The sequence below is a fragment of the Sebastes fasciatus genome, chromosome 9 (genome assembly GCF_043250625.1).
Source record: "Sebastes fasciatus isolate fSebFas1 chromosome 9, fSebFas1.pri, whole genome shotgun sequence".
Lineage (NCBI taxonomy): Eukaryota > Metazoa > Chordata > Actinopteri > Perciformes > Sebastidae > Sebastes > Sebastes fasciatus.
This window is the reverse complement of record NC_133803.1, coordinates 36,207,742-36,232,082: the sequence shown is the minus strand read 5'-3', so window position 1 is coordinate 36,232,082 and position 24,341 is coordinate 36,207,742. Positions and strand designations below refer to the sequence as shown.

General features: G+C 39.0%; 1 protein-coding gene across 5 annotated transcripts in view; it reads left to right on the top strand.

The window, feature by feature from the left end:
- The first annotated feature begins 12,602 nt into the window (after positions 1-12,602).
- Positions 12,603-24,341, top strand: part of ubr2 (ubiquitin protein ligase E3 component n-recognin 2) — a 69,657-nt gene continuing 57,918 nt past the window's right edge. For 4 of the 5 annotated variants that reach the window (XM_074647471.1, XM_074647470.1, XM_074647468.1 and 1 more), the window contains exons 1-12: positions 12,603-12,745; positions 15,770-16,053; positions 17,060-17,138; positions 17,680-17,790; positions 17,875-18,026; positions 18,176-18,314; positions 18,592-18,654; positions 18,747-18,867; positions 18,943-19,050; positions 20,683-20,771; positions 22,751-22,849; positions 24,058-24,221. In XM_074647471.1, the coding sequence (XP_074503572.1) occupies positions 12,668-12,745; positions 15,770-16,053; positions 17,060-17,138; positions 17,680-17,790; positions 17,875-18,026; positions 18,176-18,314; positions 18,592-18,654; positions 18,747-18,867; positions 18,943-19,050; positions 20,683-20,771; positions 22,751-22,849; positions 24,058-24,221 (1,487 nt within the window). In that variant the 5' untranslated portion in view covers positions 12,603-12,667. The remainder of the gene's footprint in view (positions 12,746-15,769; positions 16,054-17,059; positions 17,139-17,679; positions 17,791-17,874; positions 18,027-18,175; positions 18,315-18,591; positions 18,655-18,746; positions 18,868-18,942; positions 19,051-20,682; positions 20,772-22,750; positions 22,850-24,057; positions 24,222-24,341) is intronic. The other variant, XM_074647472.1, reaches the window with a different exon arrangement.

Genomic DNA, 24,341 nt, shown 5'->3' with positions numbered 1-24,341 from the left:
ATATCTATATACAGTATATGTCTAGGGTTATATCTATATACAGTATATGTCTAGGGTTATATCTATATACAGTATATGTCTAGGGTTATATCTATAGGCAGTATATGTCTAGGGTTATATCTATAGACATATACAGTATATATCTAGGGTTATATCTATATACAGTATATGTCTAGGGTTATATCTATATACATATATAGGGTTATATCTATAGACATATACAGTATATGTCTAGGGTTATATCTATATACAGTATATGTCTAGGGTTATATTTATAGACATATATCTAGGGTTATATCTATAGACATATATCTAGGGTTATATCTATAGACATATATCTAGGGTTATATCTATAGACAGTATATGTCTAGGGTTATATCTATAGATATATACAATATATATCTAGGGTTATATCTATATACAGTATATGTCTAGGGTTATATCTATAGACATATACAGTATATGTCTAGGGTTATATCTATAGACAGTATATGTCTAGGGTTATATCTATAGACATATACAGTATATATCTAGGGTTATATCTATAGACAGTATATGTCTAGGGTTATATCTATAGACATATACAGTATATATCTAGGGTTATATCTATATACAGTATATGTCTAGGGTTATATCTATAGACAGTATATGTCTAGGGTTATATCTATATACAGTATATGTCTAGGGTTATATCTATATATAGTATATGTCTAGGGTTATATCTATAGACAGTATATGTCTAGGGTTATATCTATATACATATATAGGGTTATATCTATAGACATATACAGTATATGTCTAGGGTTATATCTATATACAGTATATGTCTAGGGTTATATTTATAGACATATATATCTAGGGTTATATCTATAGACATATATCTAGGGTTATATCTATAGACATATATCTAGGGTTATATCTATAGACATATACAGTACATGTCTAGGGTTATATCTATAGACATATACAGTACATGTCTAGGGTTATATCTATAGATATATACAATATATATCTAGGGTTATATCTATATACAGTATATGTCTAGGGTTATATCTATAGACAGTATATGTCTAGGGTTATATCTATAGACATATACAGTATATATCTAGGGTTATATCTATATACAGTATATGTCTAGGGTTATATCTATAGACTATATGTCTAGGGTTATATCTATAGACATATACAGTATATGTCTAGGGTTATATCTATATACAGTATATGTCTAGGGTTATATCTATATACAGTATATGTCTAGGGTTATATTTATAGACATATATGTCTAGGGTTATATCTATATACATATATAGGGTTATATCTATAGACATATACAGTATATGTCTAGGGTTATATCTATATACAGTATATGTCTAGGGTTATATTTATAGACATATATATCTAGGGTTATATCTATAGACATATATCTAGGGTTATATCTATAGACATATACAGTACATGTCTAGGGTTATATCTATAGACATATACAGTACATGTCTAGGGTTATATCTGTAGATATATACAATATATATCTAGGGTTATATCTATATACAGTATATGTCTAGGGTTATATCTATAGACATATACATTATATGTCTAGGGTTATATCTATAGACAGTATATGTCTAGGGTTATATCTATTTACAGTATATGTCTAGGGTTATATCTATATACAGTATATGTCTAGGGTTATATCTATAGACAGTATATGTCTAGGGTTATATCTATATACATATATAGGGTTATATCTATAGACATATACAGTATATGTCTAGGGTTATATCTATATACAGTATATGTCTAGGGTTATATTTATAGACATATATATCTAGGGTTATATCTATAGACATATATCTAGGGTTATATCTATAGACATATATCTAGGGTTATATCTATAGACATATACAGTACATGTCTAGGGTTATATCTATAGACATATACAGTACATGTCTAGGGTTATATCTATAGATATATACAATATATATCTAGGGTTATATCTATATACAGTATATGTCTAGGGTTATATCTATAGACATATACAGTATATGTCTAGGGTTATATCTATATACAGTATATGTCTAGGGTTATATTTATAGACATATATATCTAGGGTTATATCTATAGACATATATCTAGGGTTATATCTATAGACATATACAGTACATGTCTAGGGTTATATCTATAGACATATACAGTACATGTCTACGGTTATATCTGTAGATATATACAATATATATCTAGGGTTATATCTATATACAGTATATGTCTAGGGTTATATCTATAGACATATACATTATATGTCTAGGGTTATATCTATAGACAGTATATGTCTAGGGTTATATCTATATACAGTATATGTCTAGGGTTATATCTATATACAGTATATGTCTAGGGTTATATCTATAGACAGTATATGTCTAGGGTTATATCTATATACATATATAGGGTTATATCTATAGACATATACAGTACATGTCTAGGGTTATATCTATAGACATATACAGTACATGTCTAGGGTTATATCTATAGACATATACAGTACATGTCTAGGGTTATATCTATAGATATATACAATATATATCTAGGGTTATATCTATATACAGTATATGTCTAGGGTTATATCTATAGACAGTATATGTCTAGGGTTATATCTATAGACATATACAGTATATATCTAGGGTTATATCTATATACAGTATATGTCTAGGGTTATATCTATAGACTATATGTCTAGGGTTATATCTATAGACATATACAGTATATGTCTAGGGTTATATCTATATACAGTATATGTCTAGGGTTATATCTATATACAGTATATGTCTAGGGTTATATCTATATACAGTATATGTCTAGGGTTATATCTATATACAGTATATGTCTAGGGTTATATCTATATACATATATAGGGTTATATCTATAGACATATACAGTATATGTCTAGGGTTATATCTATATACAGTATATGTCTAGGGTTATATTTATAGACATATATATCTAGGGTTATATCTATAGACATATATCTAGGGTTATATCTATAGACATATATCTAGGGTTATATCTATAGACATATACAGTACATGTCTAGGGTTATATCTATAGACATATACAGTACATGTCTAGGGTTATATCTATAGATATATACAATATATATCTAGGGTTATATCTATATACAGTATATGTCTAGGGTTATATCTATAGACAGTATATGTCTAGGGTTATATCTATAGACATATACAGTATATATCTAGGGTTATATCTATATACAGTATATGTCTAGGGTTATATCTATAGACTATATGTCTAGGGTTATATCTATAGACATATACAGTATATGTCTAGGGTTATATCTATATACAGTATATGTCTAGGGTTATATCTATATACAGTATATGTCTAGGGTTATATTTATAGACATATATGTCTAGGGTTATATCTATATACATATATAGGGTTGTATCTATAGACATATACAGTATATGTCTAGGGTTATATCTATATACAGTATATGTCTAGGGTTATATTTATAGACATATATATCTAGGGTTATATCTATAGACATATATCTAGGGTTATATCTATAGACATATACAGTACATGTCTAGGGTTATATCTATAGACATATACAGTACATGTCTAGGGTTATATCTGTAGATATATACAATATATATCTAGGGTTATATCTATATACAGTATATGTCTAGGGTTATATCTATAGACATATACATTATATGTCTAGGGTTATATCTATAGACAGTATATGTCTAGGGTTATATCTATATACAGTATATGTCTAGGGTTATATCTATATACAGTATATGTCTAGGGTTATATCTATAGACAGTATATGTCTAGGGTTATATCTATATACATATATAGGGTTATATCTATAGACATATACAGTATATGTCTAGGGTTATATCTATATACAGTATATGTCTAGGGTTATATTTATAGACATATATATCTAGGGTTATATCTATAGACATATATCTAGGGTTATATCTATAGACATATATCTAGGGTTATATCTATAGACATATACAGTACATGTCTAGGGTTATATCTATAGACATATACAGTACATGTCTAGGGTTATATCTATAGATATATACAATATATATCTAGGGTTATATCTATATACAGTATATGTCTAGGGTTATATCTATAGACATATACAGTATATGTCTAGGGTTATATCTATATACAGTATATGTCTAGGGTTATATTTATAGACATATATATCTAGGGTTATATCTATAGACATATATCTAGGGTTATATCTATAGACATATACAGTACATGTCTAGGGTTATATCTATAGACATATACAGTACATGTCTACGGTTATATCTGTAGATATATACAATATATATCTAGGGTTATATCTATATACAGTATATGTCTAGGGTTATATCTATAGACATATACATTATATGTCTAGGGTTATATCTATAGACAGTATATGTCTAGGGTTATATCTATATACAGTATATGTCTAGGGTTATATCTATATACAGTATATGTCTAGGGTTATATCTATAGACAGTATATGTCTAGGGTTATATCTATATACATATATAGGGTTATATCTATAGACATATACAGTATATGTCTAGGGTTATATCTATATACAGTATATGTCTAGGGTTATATTTATAGACATATATATCTAGGGTTATATCTATAGACATATATCTAGGGTTATATCTATAGACATATACAGTACATGTCTAGGGTTATATCTATAGACATATACAGTACATGTCTAGGGTTATATCTATAGATATATACAATATATATCTAGGGTTATATCTATATACAGTATATGTCTAGGGTTATATCTATAGACATATACAGTATATGTCTAGGGTTATATCTATATACATATACAGTATATATCTAGGGTTATATCTATATACAGTATATATCTAGGGTTATATCTATAGACATATACAGTATATGTCTAGGGTTATATCTATAGACATATATGTCTAGGGTTATATCTATATACATATACAGTATATATCTAGGGTTATATCTATATACAGTATATATCTAGGGTTATATCTATATACATATACAGTACATGTCTAGGGTTATATCTATAGATATATACAGTATATATCTAGGGTTATATCTATATACAGTATATGTCTAGGGTTATATCTATAGACATATACAGTATATGTCTAGGGTTATATCTATAGACATATACAGTATATGTCTAGGGTTATATCTATATACATATATGTCTAGGGTTATATCTATAGACATATACAGTATATGTCTAGGGTTATATCTATTTACATATATGTCTAGGGTTATACAGACGTAGGCAAAGTTGTTGGTAACGTTCCGTTAAAGAGAGAAAAACCAACAATGGTCACTGAAATAACTTGAAACTGACAAAAGTAATAATAAATAAAAATGTACTGAAAATGAACTAATGAAAATCAGCTATTGTTTTTGAATTGTGGTTCAGCAGAATCATTTTAAAAAACAAACTAATGAAACTGACCTAGACAAAAATGATAGTACCCTTAACTTAATATTTTGTTGCACAACCTTTTGAGGCAATCACTGCAATCAAGTGATTTCTGTAACTCTCAATGAGACTTCTGCACCTGTCCACAGGTATGTTGGCCCACTCCTCGTGAGCAAACTGCTCCAGCTGTCTCAGGTTTGAAGGGTGCCTTCTCCAGACTGCATGTTTCAGCTCCTTCCACAGATGTTCAATAGGATTTAGATCAGGGCTCATAGAAGGCCACTTCAGAATAGTCCAATGTTTTGTTCTTAGCCATTCTTGGGTGTTTTTAGCTGTGTTTTGGGTCATTATCCTGTTTGAGGACCCATGACCTGCAACTGAGACCAAGCTTTCTGACACTGGGCAGCACATTTCGCTCCAGAATGCCTTGATAGTCTTGAGATTTCATTGCACCCTGCACAGATTCAAGACACCCTGTGCCAGATGCAACAAAGCAGCCCCATAACATAACCGAGCCTCCTCCATGTTTCACATTAGGTACAGTGTTCTTTTCTTTGGATGCTTCATCTCTTCGTCTGTGAACATAGAGCTGATGTGACTTGCCAAAAAGCTCCAGTTTTGTCTCATCTGTCCAAAGGACATTCTCCCAGAAGCTTTGTGGCTTGTCAATATGCATTTTGGAAAATTCCAGTCTCGCTTTTTTATGATTTGGTGTCCTCCTGGGTCGTCTTCCATTAAGTCCACTTTGGCTCAAACAGTGACGGATGGTGCGATCTGACACTGATGTACCTTGACCTTGGAGTTCACCTCTAATCTCTTTGGAAGTTGTTCTGGGCTCTTTGGTTACCATTCGTATTATCCGTCTCTTCGATTTGTCATCAATTTTCCTCTTGCGGCCACGTCCAGGGAGGTTGGCTACAGTCCCATGGACCTTAAACTTCTGAATAATATGAGCAGCTGTAGTCACAGGAACGTCAAGCTGCTTGGAGATGGTCTTATAGCCTTTACCTTTAACATGAAGGTCTATAATGTTCTTTCTAATCTCCTGAGACAACTCTCTCCTTAGCTTTCTGTGGTCCATGTTCAGTGTGGTACACACCATGACACCAAACAGCACAGTGACTACTTTTCACCCTTTAAATAGGCAGACTGACTGATTACAAGTTTGAAGATACCTGTGATGCTATTTACAGGACACACCTTAGTTTAATATGTCCCTATGGTCACATTATTTTACATCTTTTCTAGGGGTACCATCATTTTTTGTCTAGGTCAGTTTCATTAGTTTGTTTTTTAAAATGATTCTGTTGAACCACAATTCAAAAACAATGTCTGATTTTCATTAGTTCATTTTCAGTAAATTTTTATTTAGTATTACTTTTGTCAGTTTCAAGTTATTTCAGTGACCTTTGTGGGTTTTTCTTTCTTTAACGGAAGGGTACCAACAACTTTGCCTACGTCTGTATCTATAGACATATACAGTATATGTCTAGGCTTATATCTATATACAGTATATGTCTAGGGTTATATCTATATACATATATGTCTAGGGTTATATCTATAGACATATACAGTATATGTCTAGGGTTATATCTATATACAGTATATGTCTAGGGTTATATCTATATACATATATGTCTAGGGTTATATCTATATACATATACAGTATATGTCGGGTTATATCTATATAGTATATGTGTAGAGTTATATATATATACAGTATATATATATATATATAGGGTTATATCTATACAGTATAGTTCTATGGTTATATGATCTACACAGTGTATTTATATGGTTATATGATCTATACAGTATATTTATATGGTTATATGATCTATATGGTGTATTTCTATGGTTATATCTATATAGTGTATTTATATGGTTATATCTCTATAGTATATTTCTATGGTTATATCTCTATAGTGTATTTCTATTGTTATATGATCTATACAGTATATTTCTATGGTTATATGATCTATAGGGTATATGTCTATGGTTATATGATCTATATGGTGTATTTCTATGGTTATATCTATATAGTGTATTTCTATGGTTATATGATCTATACAGTATATTTCTATGGTTATATGATCTATACAGTATATTTCTATGGTTATATGATCTATACAGTATATGTCTATGGTTATATGATCTATATGGTGTATTTCTATGGTTATATCTATATAGTGTATTTCTATGGTTATATCTATATAGTGTATTTCTATGGTTATATCTCCATAGTGTATTTCTATGGTTATATCTCCATAGTGTATTTCTATGGTTATATGATCTATACAGTATATATCTATGGTTATATGATCTATACAGTATATTTCTATGGTTATATGATCTATAGGGTGAAATAAACATCAGAGATGCTTTGCTACAAGCAGAAACTGCAGGAGCAACTTAGGACATGGTGTTGCAAGTTCCTCCTCTAAATAGTATTCATTGGTGGCCGGGTGGTCAGAGCATTCACATTGTTGGGAACCCTTCTGCATCTTCAGCAGGTATCTCAGGGTCACAAGGGATTTCGGTAAGGACCTTATCGGGCCTCCACCTGTAACGGCCTTCACCCAGTGCTTTGGGACATCCAGTCAAGATGTGATTCAGGGTACAGAGGGTTGCTCCACACTGCTTGCAGGATGGATCCTCTTCTTTGCCCCAGATCTTTAGGTTGTTTGGGGTTAGCAGGAGATCGGCCACAGCCCGCAGGAGGAAGGACAACTTGCCCTGGTCGGTACACCAGAGTTCCTTCCAGGACAGCGAACTCTCGAGTGCCTGGTCCCACTGCGTCCACCGTCCTTGGGAGGCAAGCCCTACCGCTTTTACGCGGCGGTCTTCTTCTGCTGCCTCTCGGACCCTCTGCACCACAAGTCCTCTCCTGCCTTTGGCATTGGCCTTACTCCACGTCTTGGTGTTGTAGTTTCCAAGTCCTAACCGTTCTTGACAAACCACCCCAACGATTTCCTGATGTTTCCAGTATGCTTCAGCTTCCTTGACTACTTCCTGAGGTTTCCACTTCCTGCCACACTTGACGGTCTTGTTGGCGTGTCTGACTTTCTCATCCTCAGACAGTAGCAGTGTGCTGACTGCTCTTGCCTTGGTGGCTTTGAATTCTTCCACCACTGATGAGACTGGTAAGCAGAGCTTGGAGGTCTTGCTGTACAGGTTGACCGAGCTGAGAGTCGGGGGAACACCCAACCATTTTCGCACAAATTTACTGCACAGTCTCTCCATTGCTTCCACTTGAGTCATGGGGAAGTCGTATAACAGGAATGGCCATTGTAGTCTGGGTATGATGCCATACTGGAAGCACCATACCTTAAACCTTCCAAGCAGCTGGTTGTTGTCAATTGCCTTGAGCCAGATGTTTAGTTGGGCTGTGGTGTCTTTAAGGTTGCCGCTGTCCTTCAGGGTGCTGTCATAGTTCTTTCCAAGGCATCGGAGTCCTTGTTCTTGAATTGTTGGAATCTCGGACCCTTGAATACTGAAGATGTTTTTTGTCAGCTTCCCTTTCAGGATACTAAGGCTCTTAGATTTTTCTGGTATGAAATGAATCTGTGCCCATGTAGCCATCTTCTCCAGCGAGCTCAGGATCCACCATGTTCCCTGGATCGATGGAGTCATCACCGTAATATCGTCCATGAAGGCTCTGCAGGCCGGATGTCTTGTACCGTCGTCCGCTTTTGGTCCTCTACACTGCATTCCTCCTGCTTTGAGTAGTAAGTTCATGGCAGCTACAAACAGGACCACCGATATTGTGCATCATGCCATGATGCCTTTCTCGAGCCTCTGCCATTTGGTGGTGAAATTTCCCACGGTGAACCTCATCTTCAGCGATTCCATGTGTGACATCACAAGCTTGGTTACTTCTGATGGTACTTGGTAGTGTTCCAATGCATTTCGGATCAGCTGGTGAGGTACACTTGGGTAGGCTTTGGCGAGATCTAGCCATACAACTGAAAGTGTGTTGTTGTTCCTTTTTGCTTCCTTGATGACCTGGCTGATCACAGATGTATGCTCCAAACATCCAGAGTACCCCGGGACTCCTCCTTTTTGGACACTTGTGTCAACATACTCATTAGTGAGTAGATAAGATGTTAGTCTTTTAGCGATGATTGACCAGAATATTTTCCCTTCAACGTCTAGTAGGGAGATCTCTCGAAACTGGTCTAGTCTTGGTGAGTTCAGCTCTTTAGGGACAAAGCAGCCCTCAGTGAGTGACCACAGCCAGGGTTCTTGCTTCTTCTTCCAGAGTGTCCATAAAAGCTTTGATAGCCTCTTCAGTAGCTGCGGGCAGTTTTTGTAGATCTTGTAAGTCGTGCCTGACGGTCCTGAAGCTGCTCCCGCCTGAGCTTTTTCCACTCCTGCCCTTACTTCGTCAAGAGTGAAATCTGCCATGTTGAAAGGGGTGTGTGGCCTAAGTGTTGGCAGCTGGGAAGGACATTCCCCCAGTGGAATGTCTCTGTTCGGATCACCATGTACTGCTGCCACACTATCCTCCACTTCTTCCTGAGAACATAACAGTCTTCCACTTTTAGGCTTTCCAAGGAGGTCAGCTGTGAACCGGAAGGGGTTGTTAAAAAAGGTTTTCCTCTGTCGACGCTTCTCATTCTGCTTTTTCTGGATTGACTCTGTCCTGCGAAGCTGGAGTAAATTTTTCCGCAGCTCTGAGCTTAGTTCGTTCAGGGCCTCTTTTTCCCCTTCGTCCGGTTTCCGCCACTTTTTTCTTGAGTGTCCTTAGTTCTCTCCGCAATTCTGTGATCTGGCGCTGCCTCCTACTGGGACCTGCTGGAGGCCTGACAATTATGCTTTCCTTCACCCCACAGGTATCTTGGCATGCCTGATACACAACTTGCACCATGGTCTTTATCTTTTTAGTTGCATCTCCTTTAAGAATGTTATCCATGGTGATGCATAGATCGTTGTCCAGTTGTGCCCACCTGCGATCTGCTGCTGATGGTAAATTCAGACATGGCTCCTTCCCGAAGCCCTCGAGGCTTTCAGATTCACCCCTTCTTCTTGTGCTCTGAGCAGGTTGAGCAGAGAGGTCCGGGGCACTGTGGTTTGCCTCCTGGCCCTGGTCCTCCACCGACTGACAAGCTGTGCTAACAAACTCAGAGATAGCGCTCTGGGTCGTATTACTTGCTTTGCGTTGCTGTAGTTGCTCTTTACACTTGGACTTGCCTTGGTGAATCTTCACGCCTTGCTCGTTCTTGAATAGTCCACCGCAGATGGTGCATCTTCATCAGTGTATTTCTAGGGTTATATGATCTATATAGTGTATTTCTATTGTTATATGATCTATAGAGTGTATTTCTATGGCTATATGATCTATATAGTGTATTTCTATGGTTATATTATCTATAGAGTGTATTTCTATGGTTATATGATCTATATAGTATATTTCTATGGTTATATCTATACAGTGTATATCTATGGTTATATGATCTATACAGTGTATATCTATGGTTATATCTATACAGTGTATATCTATGGTTATATGATCTATACAGTGTATATCTATGTTTATATGATCAATATAGTGTATTTCTATGGTTATATTATCTATACAGTATATTTCTATGGTTATATCTATACAGTGTATTTCTATGGTTATATTATCTATAGAGTGTATTTCTATGGTTATATGATCTATACAGTATATTTCTATGGTTATATCTATACAGTGTATATCTATGGTTATATGATCTATACAGTGTATATCTATGTTTATATGATCAATATAGTATATTTCTATGGTTATATGATCTATACAGTATATTTCTATGGTTATATCTATATAGTGTATTCCTATGGTTATATCTATACAGTGTATATCTATGGTTATATGATCTATACAGTATATTTCTATGGTTATACCTATATAGTGTATTCCTATGGTTATATCTATACAGTGTATATCTATGGTAATATCTATATACAGTATGGTTATATGATCTATACAGTATTTTTCTATGGTTATATGATCTATACAGTATATTTCTATGGTTATATCTATACAGTGTATATCTATGGTTATATCTATACAGTGTATATCTATGGTAATATCTATATACAGTATGGTTATATGATCTATACAGTATATTTCTATGGCTATATCTATACAGTGCATTTCTATGGTTATATGATCTATACAGTATATTTCTATGGCTATATCTATACAGTATATTTCTATGGTTATATCTATACAGTGTATATCTATGGTTATATCTATACAGTGTATATCTATGGTAATATCTGTATACAGTATGGTTATATGATCTATACAGTGTATTTCTATGGTTATATCTATACAGTGTATATCTATGGTTATATCTATACAGTGTATATCTATGGTAATATCTATATACAGTATGGTTATATGAGCTATACAGTGTATTTCTATGGTTATATGATCTATACAGTATATTTCTATGGTAATATCTATACAGTGTATATCTATGGTTATATCTATACAGTGTATATCTATGGTAATATCTATATACAGTATGGTTATATGATCTATACAGTATATTTCTATGGCTATATCTATACAGTGCATTTCTATGGTTATATGATCTATACAGTATATTTCTATGGCTATATCTATACAGTATATTTCTATGGTTATATCTATACAGTGTATATCTATGGTTATATCTATACAGTGTATATCTATGGTAATATCTATATACAGTATGGTTATATGATCTATACAGTGTATTTCTATGGTTATATCTATACAGTGTATATCTATGGTAATATCTATATACAGTATGGTTATATGATCTATACAGTGTATTTCTATGGTTATATGATCTATACAGTATATTTCTATGGTAATATCTATACAGTGTATATCTATGGTTATATCTATACAGTGTATATCTATGGTAATATCTATATACAGTATGGTTATATGATCTATACAGTGTATTTCTATGGTTATATGATCTATACAGTGTATTTCTATGGTTATATGATCTATACAGTGTATATCTATGGTTATATCTATACAGTGTATATCTATGGTAATATCTATATACAGTATGGTTATATGATCTATACAGTGTATTTCTATGGTCCTGTCTGACAGCTGGCCCCGCCCCCTCAGCTGGTGATGGTTTCCGGTTCCGGGTTCTTCCTCGTCCAGCAGCAGCAGAGGGAGTAAAGATGGCGGAGTCTGACAGAGAGTCTCCTTCTGCTTTCTGTTCAGAGTTCCTGAACTTCTCCTCCAGAGACACCGCGACGGTGAGCTGCTGCTGCTCTATACCTGCTCTATACCTGCTCTATACCAGCTCTATACCAGCTCTATACCAGCTCTATACCAACTCTATACCTGCTCTATACCAACTCTATACCTGCTCTATACCTGCTCTATACCAGCTCTATACCAGCTCTATAACACTAACCCATAAGACCTGCTGCTGACAGCTGACACACTGCGGCACAGAGAGCTGCTCAGGCTGCTACACCGAGCTAATGCTAATGCTAATGCTAATGCTAATGCTAATGCTAATGCTAATGCTAATGCTAATGCTAATGCTAATAATAATGTTAATGCTAAAGCTAATGCTAAAGCTCATGCTAATGCTAATAATAATGTTAAAGCTAATGCTAATGCTAATAATAATGTTAATGCTAAAGCTAATGCTAATGCTAATAATAATGTTAAAGCTAAAGCTAATGCTAATGCTGATGCTAAAGCTAACGCTAATAATATTAATGCTAATGCTAACACTAATGTTAATGCTAATGCTAATGCTAATAATAATGCTAATAATAATGTTAATGCTAATGCTAATAATAATAATATTAATATTGATGCTAATGCTGATGCTAACGCTAATGAACAACACTTGAACACCTGAACAACACCTGAACAACACCTGAACAACACATGAACACCTGAACAACACCTGAACAACACATGAACAACACATGAACAACACATGAACACCTGAACAACACCTGAACAACACATGGACAACACCTGAACAACACATGAACACATGAACACCTGAACAACACTTGAACAACACCTGAACACCTGAACAACACTTGAACAACACTTGAACAACACCTGAACACCTGAACAACACTTGAACAACACATGAACACCTGAACAACACTTGAACAACACCTGAACACCTGAACAACACTTGAACAACACCTGAACACCTGAACAACACATGAACACCTGAACAACACCTGAACAACACCTGAACAACACCTGAACAACACATGAACAACACATGAACACCTGAACAACACCTGAACAACACATGAACACATGAACACCTGAACAACACCTGAACAACACTTGAACAACACCTGAACACCTGAACAACACATGAACAACACATGAACAACACATGAACACCTGAACAACACATGAACACATGAACACCTGAACAACACCTGAACAACACTTGAACAACACATGAACACCTGAACAACACATGAACAACACATGAACACCTGAACACCTGAACAACACATGAACAACACATGAACACCTGAACAACACCTGAACAACACATGAACAACACATGAACACCTGAACAACACATGAACACATGAACACCTGAACAACACCTGAACACCTGAACAACCTTTGAGTTCATTACTGTCTGTAAACACTCAGCTGTTAAACTCCAGGTACATTCTCACTGCTACCAGTTATTAAACCTGTTTATCATTCCTCCTCTCCTCTCTCTCCTCCTCTCCTCCTCTCCTCTCTCTCCTCCTCTCCTCTCTCTCCTCCTCTCCTCCTTTCCTCTCTCTCCTCCTCTCCTCTCTCTCCTCTCTCTCCTCTCTCTCCTCCTCTCCTATCTCTCCTCCTCTTCCTCTCCTCTCCTCCTCTCCTCTCTCTCCTCCTCTCCTCCTCTCCTCTCTCTCCTCCTCTCCTCCTCTCCTCTCTCTCCTCCTCTCCTCCTCTCCTCCTTTCCTCTCTCTCCTCTCTCTCCTCCTCTCCTCCTCTCCTCTCTCTCCTCCTCTTCCTCTCCTCCTCTCCTTCTCTCCTCCTCTCCTCTCTCTCCTCTCTCTCCTCCTGCTCTCTCTCCTCATCTTCCTCTCCTCCTCTCCTCTCTCTCCTCCTCTCCTCCTCTCCTCTCTCTCCTCCTCTTCCTCTCCTCCTCTCCTCTCTCTCCTCCTCTTCCTCTCCTCCTCTCCTCTCTCTCCTCCTCTCCTCTCTCTCCTCCTCTCCTCCTTTCCTCTCTCTCCTCCTCTCCTCTCTCTCCTCTCTCTCCTCCTCTCCTCCTCTCCTCTCTCTCCTCTCCTCCTCTCCTCTCTCTCCTCTCTCTCCTCTCCTCTCTCCTCCTCTTCCTCTCCTCCTCTCCTCCTCTCCTCTCTCCTCTCTCTCCTCCTCTCCTCTCCTCTCTCCTCCTCTTCCTCTCCTCCTCTCCTCCTTTCCTCTCTCTCCTCCTCTCCTCTCTCTCCTCTCCTCCTCTCCTCTCTCCTCCTCTTCCTCTCCTCCTCTCCTCCTCTCCTCTCTCTCCTCCTCTCCTCTCTCTCCTCTCTCTCCTCCTCCTCTCTCTCCTCATCTTCCTCTCCTCCTCCTCTCTCTCCTCTCCTCCTCTCCTCTCCTCTCTCTCCTCCTCTCCTCTCTCTCCTCTCCTCTCTCCTCCTCTTCCTCTCCTCCTCTCCTCCTTTCCTCTCTCTCCTCCTCTCCTCTCTCTCCTCTCCTCCTCTCCTCTCTCTCCTCCTCTCCTCTCTCTCCTCTCTCTCCTCTCCTCTCTCCTCCTCTTCCTCTCCTCCTCTCCTCTCCTCTCTCTCCTCTCTCTCCTCCTCTCCTCCTCTCCTCTCTCTCCTCCTCTTCCTCTCCTCCTCCTCTCTCTCTTCCTCCTCTTCCTCCTCTCTCTCCTCCTCCTCTCTCTCTTCCTCCTCTTCCTCCTCTCTCTCTCCCTCCTCTTCCGCCTCTCTCTCTTCCTCCTCTCTCCTCCTCCTCTTCCTCCTCTCCTCTCTCTCTTCCTCCTCCTCCTCTCTCTCCTCCTCCTCCTCTTCCTCCTCTCCTCTCTCTCTTCCTCCTCCTCCTCTCTCCTCCTGTCCTCCTCCTCTCTCTCTTCCTCCTCCTCCTCCTCTCCTCTTCCTCCTCTCCTCTCTCTCTTCCTCCTCCTCCTGTCTCTCCTCCTCCTCTCTCCTCCTGTCCTCCTCTCTCTCTTCCTCCTCCTCCTCCTCTCCTCCTCCTCTTCCTCCTCCTCTTCCTCCTCTCCTCTCTCTCCTCCTCCTCCTCTTCTGCCTCCTGTCTCTCCTCCTCCTGTCTCTCCTCCTCAGCGATGGCTGGCGGCGGCCGACCTGCAGCAGGAGGTGTACGGTCACCTGGCGGCGTATGTCCCCAGGATCCTGTGCCTGGGTCCGAGCGGAGGCAGCAGCAGGGAGGAGCAGAGGGAGGAGCAGAGAGGAGAGCTGGCCTGTCAGCTGCTCCTCCTCGCTCCTCTGGAGTGGCTCCTGCTGGGGGAGGAGCCGGCCACCGGCCTCGCCCTCCTGCAGGAGAACAACCAGCCCTCACCTCTCTGTGGACACGTCTTCAAGGTGGGAGAGCCCACCTACTCCTGCAGGTGAGACACACACACAGGTAACACTCACCTGAGACACACGCAGGTAACACACACCTGAGACACACACAGGTAACACACGCCTACTGCTGCGGGTGCGCTACTCACAGGTAACACACACCTGAGACACTCACAGGTAACACACACCTGAGACACACACAGGTAACACACACCTGAGACACTCACAGGTAACACACACCTGAGACACACACAGGTAACACACACAGGTAACACACGCCTACTGCTGCGGGTGCGCTACTCACAGGTAACACACACCTGAGACACTCACAGGTAACACACACCTGAGACACACACACCTGAGACACACACACAGGTAACACACACCTGAGACACACTCAGGTAACACACACCTACTGCTGCAGGTAACACACACCTACAGCTGCAGGTGAGCTACACACAGGTAACACACACCTACTCCTGCAGGTGAGACACACCTACAGCTGCAGGTGAGCTACACACAGGTAACACACACCTACTCCTGCAGGTGAGACACACACAGGTAACATACACCTGAGACACACACAGGTAACACACTCCTGAGACACACAGATAACACACGTCTACTGCTGCAGGTGCGCTACACACAGGTAACACACACCTGAGACACTCACAGGTAACACATATCTGAGACACTCACAGGTAACACACACCTGAGACACACACAGGTAACACACACCTGAGACACACAGGTAACACACACCTACTCCTGCAGGTGAGACACACACACACACACGTACACACACACACACACACACACACACACACACACACACACACAGGTAACACACACCTGAGACACTCACAGGTAACACACACCTGAGACACACACAGGTAACACACACCTGAGACACACAGGTAACACACACCTGAGCCACACACAGGTAACACACACCTACTCCTGCAGGTGAGACACAAACAAGCATTAACCAACCAGGTGTGTGTGTGTGTGTGTGTGTTTGTTTGTCTGCGTGTGTGTGTGTGTGTTTAGGGAGTGTGCAGCTGATCCGACCTGTGTTCTGTGCATGCAGTGTTTCCTCGGCAGTGTTCACAAACAACATCGATACAGGGTGAGTACACACACACTGTCTCCTATGTGTTTATATACCGTATATATATACGTATATATATATATATATATATACGTATATATATATGCTACGTATAGCAGACCGTTGCTACGTATAACAGACCGTTGCTACGTATAGCAGACTGTTGCTACGTATAACAGACCGCTGCTACGTATAGCAGACCGTTGCTACGTATAACAGACTGTTGCTACGTATAACAGATCGTTGCTACGTATAACAGACCGTTGCTACGTATAACAGACTGTTGCTACGTATAGCAGACCGTTGCTACGTATAACAGACCGTTGCTATGTATAACAGACTGTTGCTACGTATAACAGATCGTTGCTACGTATAACAGACCGTTGCTACGTATAACAGACTGTTGCTACGTATAGCAGACCGTTGCTACGTATAACAGACCGTTGCTACGTATAACAGACTGTTGCTACGTATAGCAGACCGTTGCTACGTATAACAGACCGTTGCTCCGTGCTGTATATATATATATTTATATACAGAACGTGTGTATCTGTTGTAGATGACGACGTCTGGTGGGGGGGGGTTCTGTGACTGTGGAGACGCTGAAGCCTGGAAGAAAGGTCCTTACTGCCAGAAACACACTACAGCCACCACCAGAGACACGGAGGAGGTGAGACACCTACCCGTCTGTCTGTCACTACCTGTGTGTCTCTCTACCTGTCTGTCTCTGTACCTGTCTCTCCCTCAGTATAAGGAGTGCTGTCTGTCTCTCCAGGATCCTGTCTCCCTGCTGCCTGCAGACCTGGTCTCTCGTGGTTTCAGCATCTTCTCCATCCTCCTGAAGTACGCTGTGGACATGCTGACCTGGGATCAGGAGGACCAGCTGCCTGCAGGCCTGGAGCCACCGTACGCACGCACGCACGCACGCACGCACACACACACACACTAATGTTAATAAATGTGTTATTATGTAATGAAGTGTGCAGCCTGTAGGGGTGCTTTATACTGTTTTACTGACACTTCTTCTGTGTGTGTGTGTGTGCGTGCGTGTGCAGGGACAGAGCAGACACCTACTACTGCATGTTGTTTAATGATGAAGTCCACACGTATGAGCAGGTGATCTACACGCTGCAGAAAGCCGTCAACTGCAGCCAGAAAGAAGCCGTCAGCTTCGCCACCACCGTGGACCGAGACGTCAGTACTCACAGCACATATATATAAATATATACATATATATACATATACAGTGTGTATATATATGTACATATATATATACATATATATACACACAGTGTATATACAACATGAGGAGGAGGCACATGTGATCAGATCACATGCTCTAAGGTTTACGTGTGTGTGTGTGTGTGCGTGTGTGTGTGTGTGTGTGTGTGTGTGTGTGTGTGTGTGTGTGTGTGTGTGTGTGTGTGTGTGTGTGTGTGTGTGTGTGTGTGTGTGTGTGTGTGTTTTGCAGGGCAGGAAGTCGGTCCGATACGGAGATTTCCAGTTCTGTGACCAGGCCAAGTCTGTTATAGTGGTGAGTGTGTGACATCACTGCTGACCTGAAGGAGGAGTTGAATAACCGTTTAACCCCCCCGCTGCTCTCTGCCCCCCCCCCCCCCCCGCCAGAGGAACACCAGCCGCCAGTCGAAGCCTCTCCGGGTTCAGGTGATGCACTCGTCTGTTGTTGCTCATCAGTGTTTCGCTCTGAGGGCTCTCAGCTGGTTGGGACAGATCATTCAGTACTCTGGTGAGTCTGGACTTCATTACCCACAATCCCTCTCTGCGTCTGTGTGTCATACCAGTGTTTCCTGTTGTGTTCCAGACGGTCTGAGGAGGATTCTGTGTCAGGTCGGCCTGCAGAAAGGTCCAGAAGGAGAGTACTCCTCAATGGTCGACAAGCTGATGCTCAACGACTCCAAGATGTGGAAAGGTCACTACTACTACTATACTACTATTAATACTACTACTATACTACTACTATACTACTATTAATACTACTGTTAATACTACTACTATACTACTACAATACTACTATTAATACTACTATTAATACTACTATTAATACTACTACTATACTACTATTAATACTACTACTATACTACTATTAATACTACTACTATACTACTATTAATACTACTACTATACTACTATTAATACTACTATTAATACTACTATTAGTACTACTACAATACTACTATTAATACTACTATTAATACTACTACTATACTACTACAATACTACTATTAATACTACTATTAATACTACTACTATACTACTATTAATACTACTACTATACTACTATTAATACTACTGTTAATACTACTACTATACTACTACAATACTACTATTAATACTACTATTAATACTACTATTAATACTACTATTAGTACTACTACAATACTACTATTAATACTACTACAATACTACTATTATACTACTATTAATACTACTACTATACTACTATTAATACTACTACAATACTACTATTAATACTACTACTATACTATTAATACTACTACTATACTATTAATACTACTACAATACTACTATACTACTATTAATACTACTACAATACTACTACTATACTACTATTATACTACTACAATACTACTACTATACTACTATTAATACTACTACAATACTACTACTATACTACTATTATACTACTATTAATACTACTACAATACTACTATTAATACTACAATACTACTATTAATACTACTACTATACTACTATTAATACTACTACTATACTACTATTATACTACTATTAATACTACTACAATACTACTATACTACTATTAATACTACTACAATACTACTACTATACTACTATTAATACTACTACTACTATTAATACTACTACTACTACTACTGCTACTACTACTACTATTAATACTACTACTACTATTAATACTACTACTACTACTACTACTATACTATTATTAATACTACTACTACTATTAATACTACTACTACTACTATACTACTACTACTGCTACTACTACTATTAATACTACTACTATACTACTATTAATACTACTACTACTATTAATACTACTACTATACTACTATTAATACTACTACTACTACTACTATTAATACTACTACTATACTACTATTAATACTACTACTACTACTACTATTAATACTACTACTATACTACTATTAATACTACTACTACTACTACTATTAATACTACTACTATACTACTATTAATACTACTACTACTACTACTATTAATACTACTACTATACTACTATTAATACTACTACTACTATTAATACTACTACTACTATTAATACTACTAATACTATTAATACTACTACTACTGCTACTGCTACTGATACTACTACTACTACTACTACTATTATTAATACTACTACTACTACTACTATTAATACTACTACTACTGCTACTGATACTACTACTACTACTACTATTAATACTACTAATACTACTACTACTACTACTACTACTAGATATAAATATAGATATAAATGTTTACACTCAGTTATAGAGCCATCCCACACCTTTTCATGTCTCTCTCTGTCTCTCTGTAGGAGCAAGGAACATCTACCACCAGCTGCTGATGAACAGCCTCCTCATGGACCTCAAATTCAAGAAGATCTTTGCCATCCAGTTCGCCAAGGTAATCAATACACCTGATCAATACACCTGATCAATACACCTGATCAACACACCTGCTCAACACACCTGATCAATACACCTGATCAATACACCTGCTCAATACACCTGATCAACACACCTGATCAATACACCTGATCAACACACCTGATCAATACACCGGATCAACACACCTGATCAATACACCTGCTCAATACACCGGATCAACACACCTGATTAATACACCTGATCAACACACCTGATCAATACACCTGATCAACACACCTGATCAATACACCGGATCAACACACCTGATCAACACACCTGATTAACACACCTGATCAACACACCTGATCAATACACCGGATCAACACACCTGATCAATACACCTGCTCAATACACCTGATCAACACACCTGATCAATACACCTGATCAACACACCTGATCAATACACCGGATCAACACACCTGATCAATACACCTGCTCAATACACCTGATCAACACACCTGATCAATACACCTGATCAATACACCTGCTCAATACACCGGATCAACACACCTGATCAACACACCTGATCAACACACCGGATCAACACACCTGATCAATACACCTGCTCAATACACCTGATCAACACACCTGATCAATACACCTGATCAACACACCTGATCAACACACCTGATTAACACACCTGATCAACACACCTGATCAATACACCGGATCAACACACCTGATCAATACACCTGCTCAATACACCTGATCAACACACCTGATCAATACACCGGATCAACACACCTGATAAATACACCTGATCAACACACCTGCTCAATACACCGGATCAACACACCTGATCAATACACCGGATCAACACACCTGATCAATACACCTGATCAACACACCTGATCAATACACCGGATCAACACACCTGATCAACACACCTGATTAAGTGTCTAGAAGCAAAGAGGTGAAACTCAACAGCCGTTAGATGGCGCTGCGGTAGTATCTGTCTTTATCTGTCTTTATCTGTCTTTATCTGTCTTTATCTGTCTTTATCTGTATTAGACGTATTTAGCCGTATTAGACGTATTTAGCCGTATTAGCCGTATTTAGCTGTATTTAAAACGTATTTAGCCGTATTAGACGTATTTAACCGTATTAGCCGTATTAGCCGTATTTAGCTGTATTTAGCCGTATTAGACGTATTTAGCCGTATTTAGCTGTATTAGCCGTATTTAGCTGTATTAGCCGTATTAGCCGTATTTAGCTGTATTAGCCGTATTTAGCCGTATTTAGCTGTATTAGCCGTATTTAGCTGTATTAGCCGTATTTAGCTGTATTAGCCGTATTTAGCCGTATTTAGCTGTATTAGCCGTATTAGACGTATTTAGCTGTATTTAGCCGTATTTAGCCGTATTAGCCGTATTTAGCTGTATTTAGCCGTATTAGCTGTATTTAGCCGTATTAGACGTATTTAGCTGTATTAGCTGTATTAGCCGTATTTAGCCGTATTTAGCTGTATTAGCCGTATTTAGCCGTATTAGACGTATTTAGCTGTATTAGACGTATTAGCCGTATTTAGCCGTATTAGCCGTATTTAGCCGTATTTAGCTGTATTAGCCGTATTTAGCCGTATTAGCCGTACTTAGCCGCATTAGACGTATTTAGCCGTATTAGACGTATTTAGCCGTATTTAGCCGTATTAGACGTACTTAGCCGCATTAGACGTATTTAGCCGTATTAGACGTATTTAGCCGTATTAGCCGTATTTAGCCGTATTTAGCCGCATTAGACGTATTTAGCCGTATTAGCCGTATTTAGCCGTATTTAGCCGTATTAGACGTATTTAGCCGTATTAGCCGTATTTAGCCGTATTAGACGTATTTAGCCGTATTAGCCGTATTTAGCCGTATTTAGCCGTATTAGACGTATTTAGCCGTATTAGCCGTATTTAGCCGTATTTAGCCTCTCTGACCCCACAGTTGAAATGTCGTCTCCCCCCCCCTATAGAACTACAGACGCCTCCAGACAGATTTTATGGAGGACGACCACGAGCGAGTGGTGTCAGTGACCTCGCTGTCTGTTCAGCTGTTCACCGTCCCGACCATGGTGAGTACCCTCCTCCACCTGCACCTCCACCTACCTCCATCTCCACCTCCTCTCTCTCTCTCTCTCTCTCTCTCTCTCTCTCTCTCTCTCTCTCTCTCTCTCTCTCTCTCTCTCTCTCCTGCTGTTAGAGATATACTACGTGACTGACGACCACGACCGTGAGTTCTCCATCACTGAACTGTAAGTGCAAATATTCACCGTCCCGTCGCTGGTGAGTCCAGTCGGTCGTTCCTCAAGGTCGCCTCTTTAACTCAGTTCAGTCTGTCCGTCTGGAGGTCGTTCCTCAAGGTCGCCTCTTTAACTCAGTTCAGTCTGTCGGTCTGGAGGTCGTTCCTCAAGGTCGCCTCTTCAACTCAGTTCAGTCTGTCCGTCTGGAGGTCGTTCCTCAAGGTCGCCTCTTTAACTCAACTCAGTCTGTCCGTCTGGAGGTCGTTCCTCAAAGTCGCCGCTTTATCTCAGTTCAATCTGTCCGTCTGGAGGTCGTTCCTCAAGGTCGTTCCTCAAGGTCGCCTCTTTAACTCAGCTCAGTCTGCCGTCTGGAGGTCGTTCCTCAAAGTCGCCGCTTTATCTCAGTTCAGTCTGTCCGTCTGGAGGTCGTTCCTCAAGGTCGTTCCTCAAGGTCGCCTCTTTAACTCAGTTCAGTCTATCCGTCTGGAGGTCGTTCCTCAAGGTCGTTCCTCAAGGTCGCCTCTTTATCTCAGTTCAGTCTGTCCGTCTGGAGGTCGTTCCTCAAAGTCGCCTCTTTATCTCAGTTCAGTCTGTCCGCCTGGAGGTCGTTCCTCAAGGTCGCCTCTTTAACTCAGTCAGTCATTATACACATCCATTCTGACTTTATATACCTTCATTTCTTTACAGCATCATTTATCATCTAGAACTTTGATTTACAGGATTATCAGATATGAACTTTTTCATCATAACAAAATAAATGTGAATCATCAGCATATAGAATCATTTAATCAGCATATGTTAATGTAGAGAACACTGAGCCCTGAGGAACGCCGTCAGTACCCTTCAATAGTTTACAGTTCATATTGATGAAGTCATTCTAACTCCTCTTCATCATCTAATCAGCAGGAAGTGATGTCAGTCGTCTCTGATGAAGGTGACCGTAAACTGACCTTTGACCCGTCCAATCAGTGGAACGGCCCTTTAATCAGCAGAGGATTAATGTGTGTGTGTGTGTGTGTGTGTGTGTGTGTGTGCTGCAGGCCCGGATGCTTATGGTGGAGGAGAACCTGATGACAACCATCATCAGGACGTTTGTGGATCACCTTCGTCACCGCGACCTGCAGGGACGCTTCCAGTTTGACCGCTACACGGCCCAGCAGGCCTTCAAGTTCGGACGGGTCCAGAGCCTCATCGGAGACCTCAAGTTAGGACCGCTTCTATACCATTAATGTACCAGTTATATACCAGTTATACAGTAGTTATATACCAGTTAATGTACCAGTTAATATACCAGTTGTATACCAGTTATATACCAGTTATATAC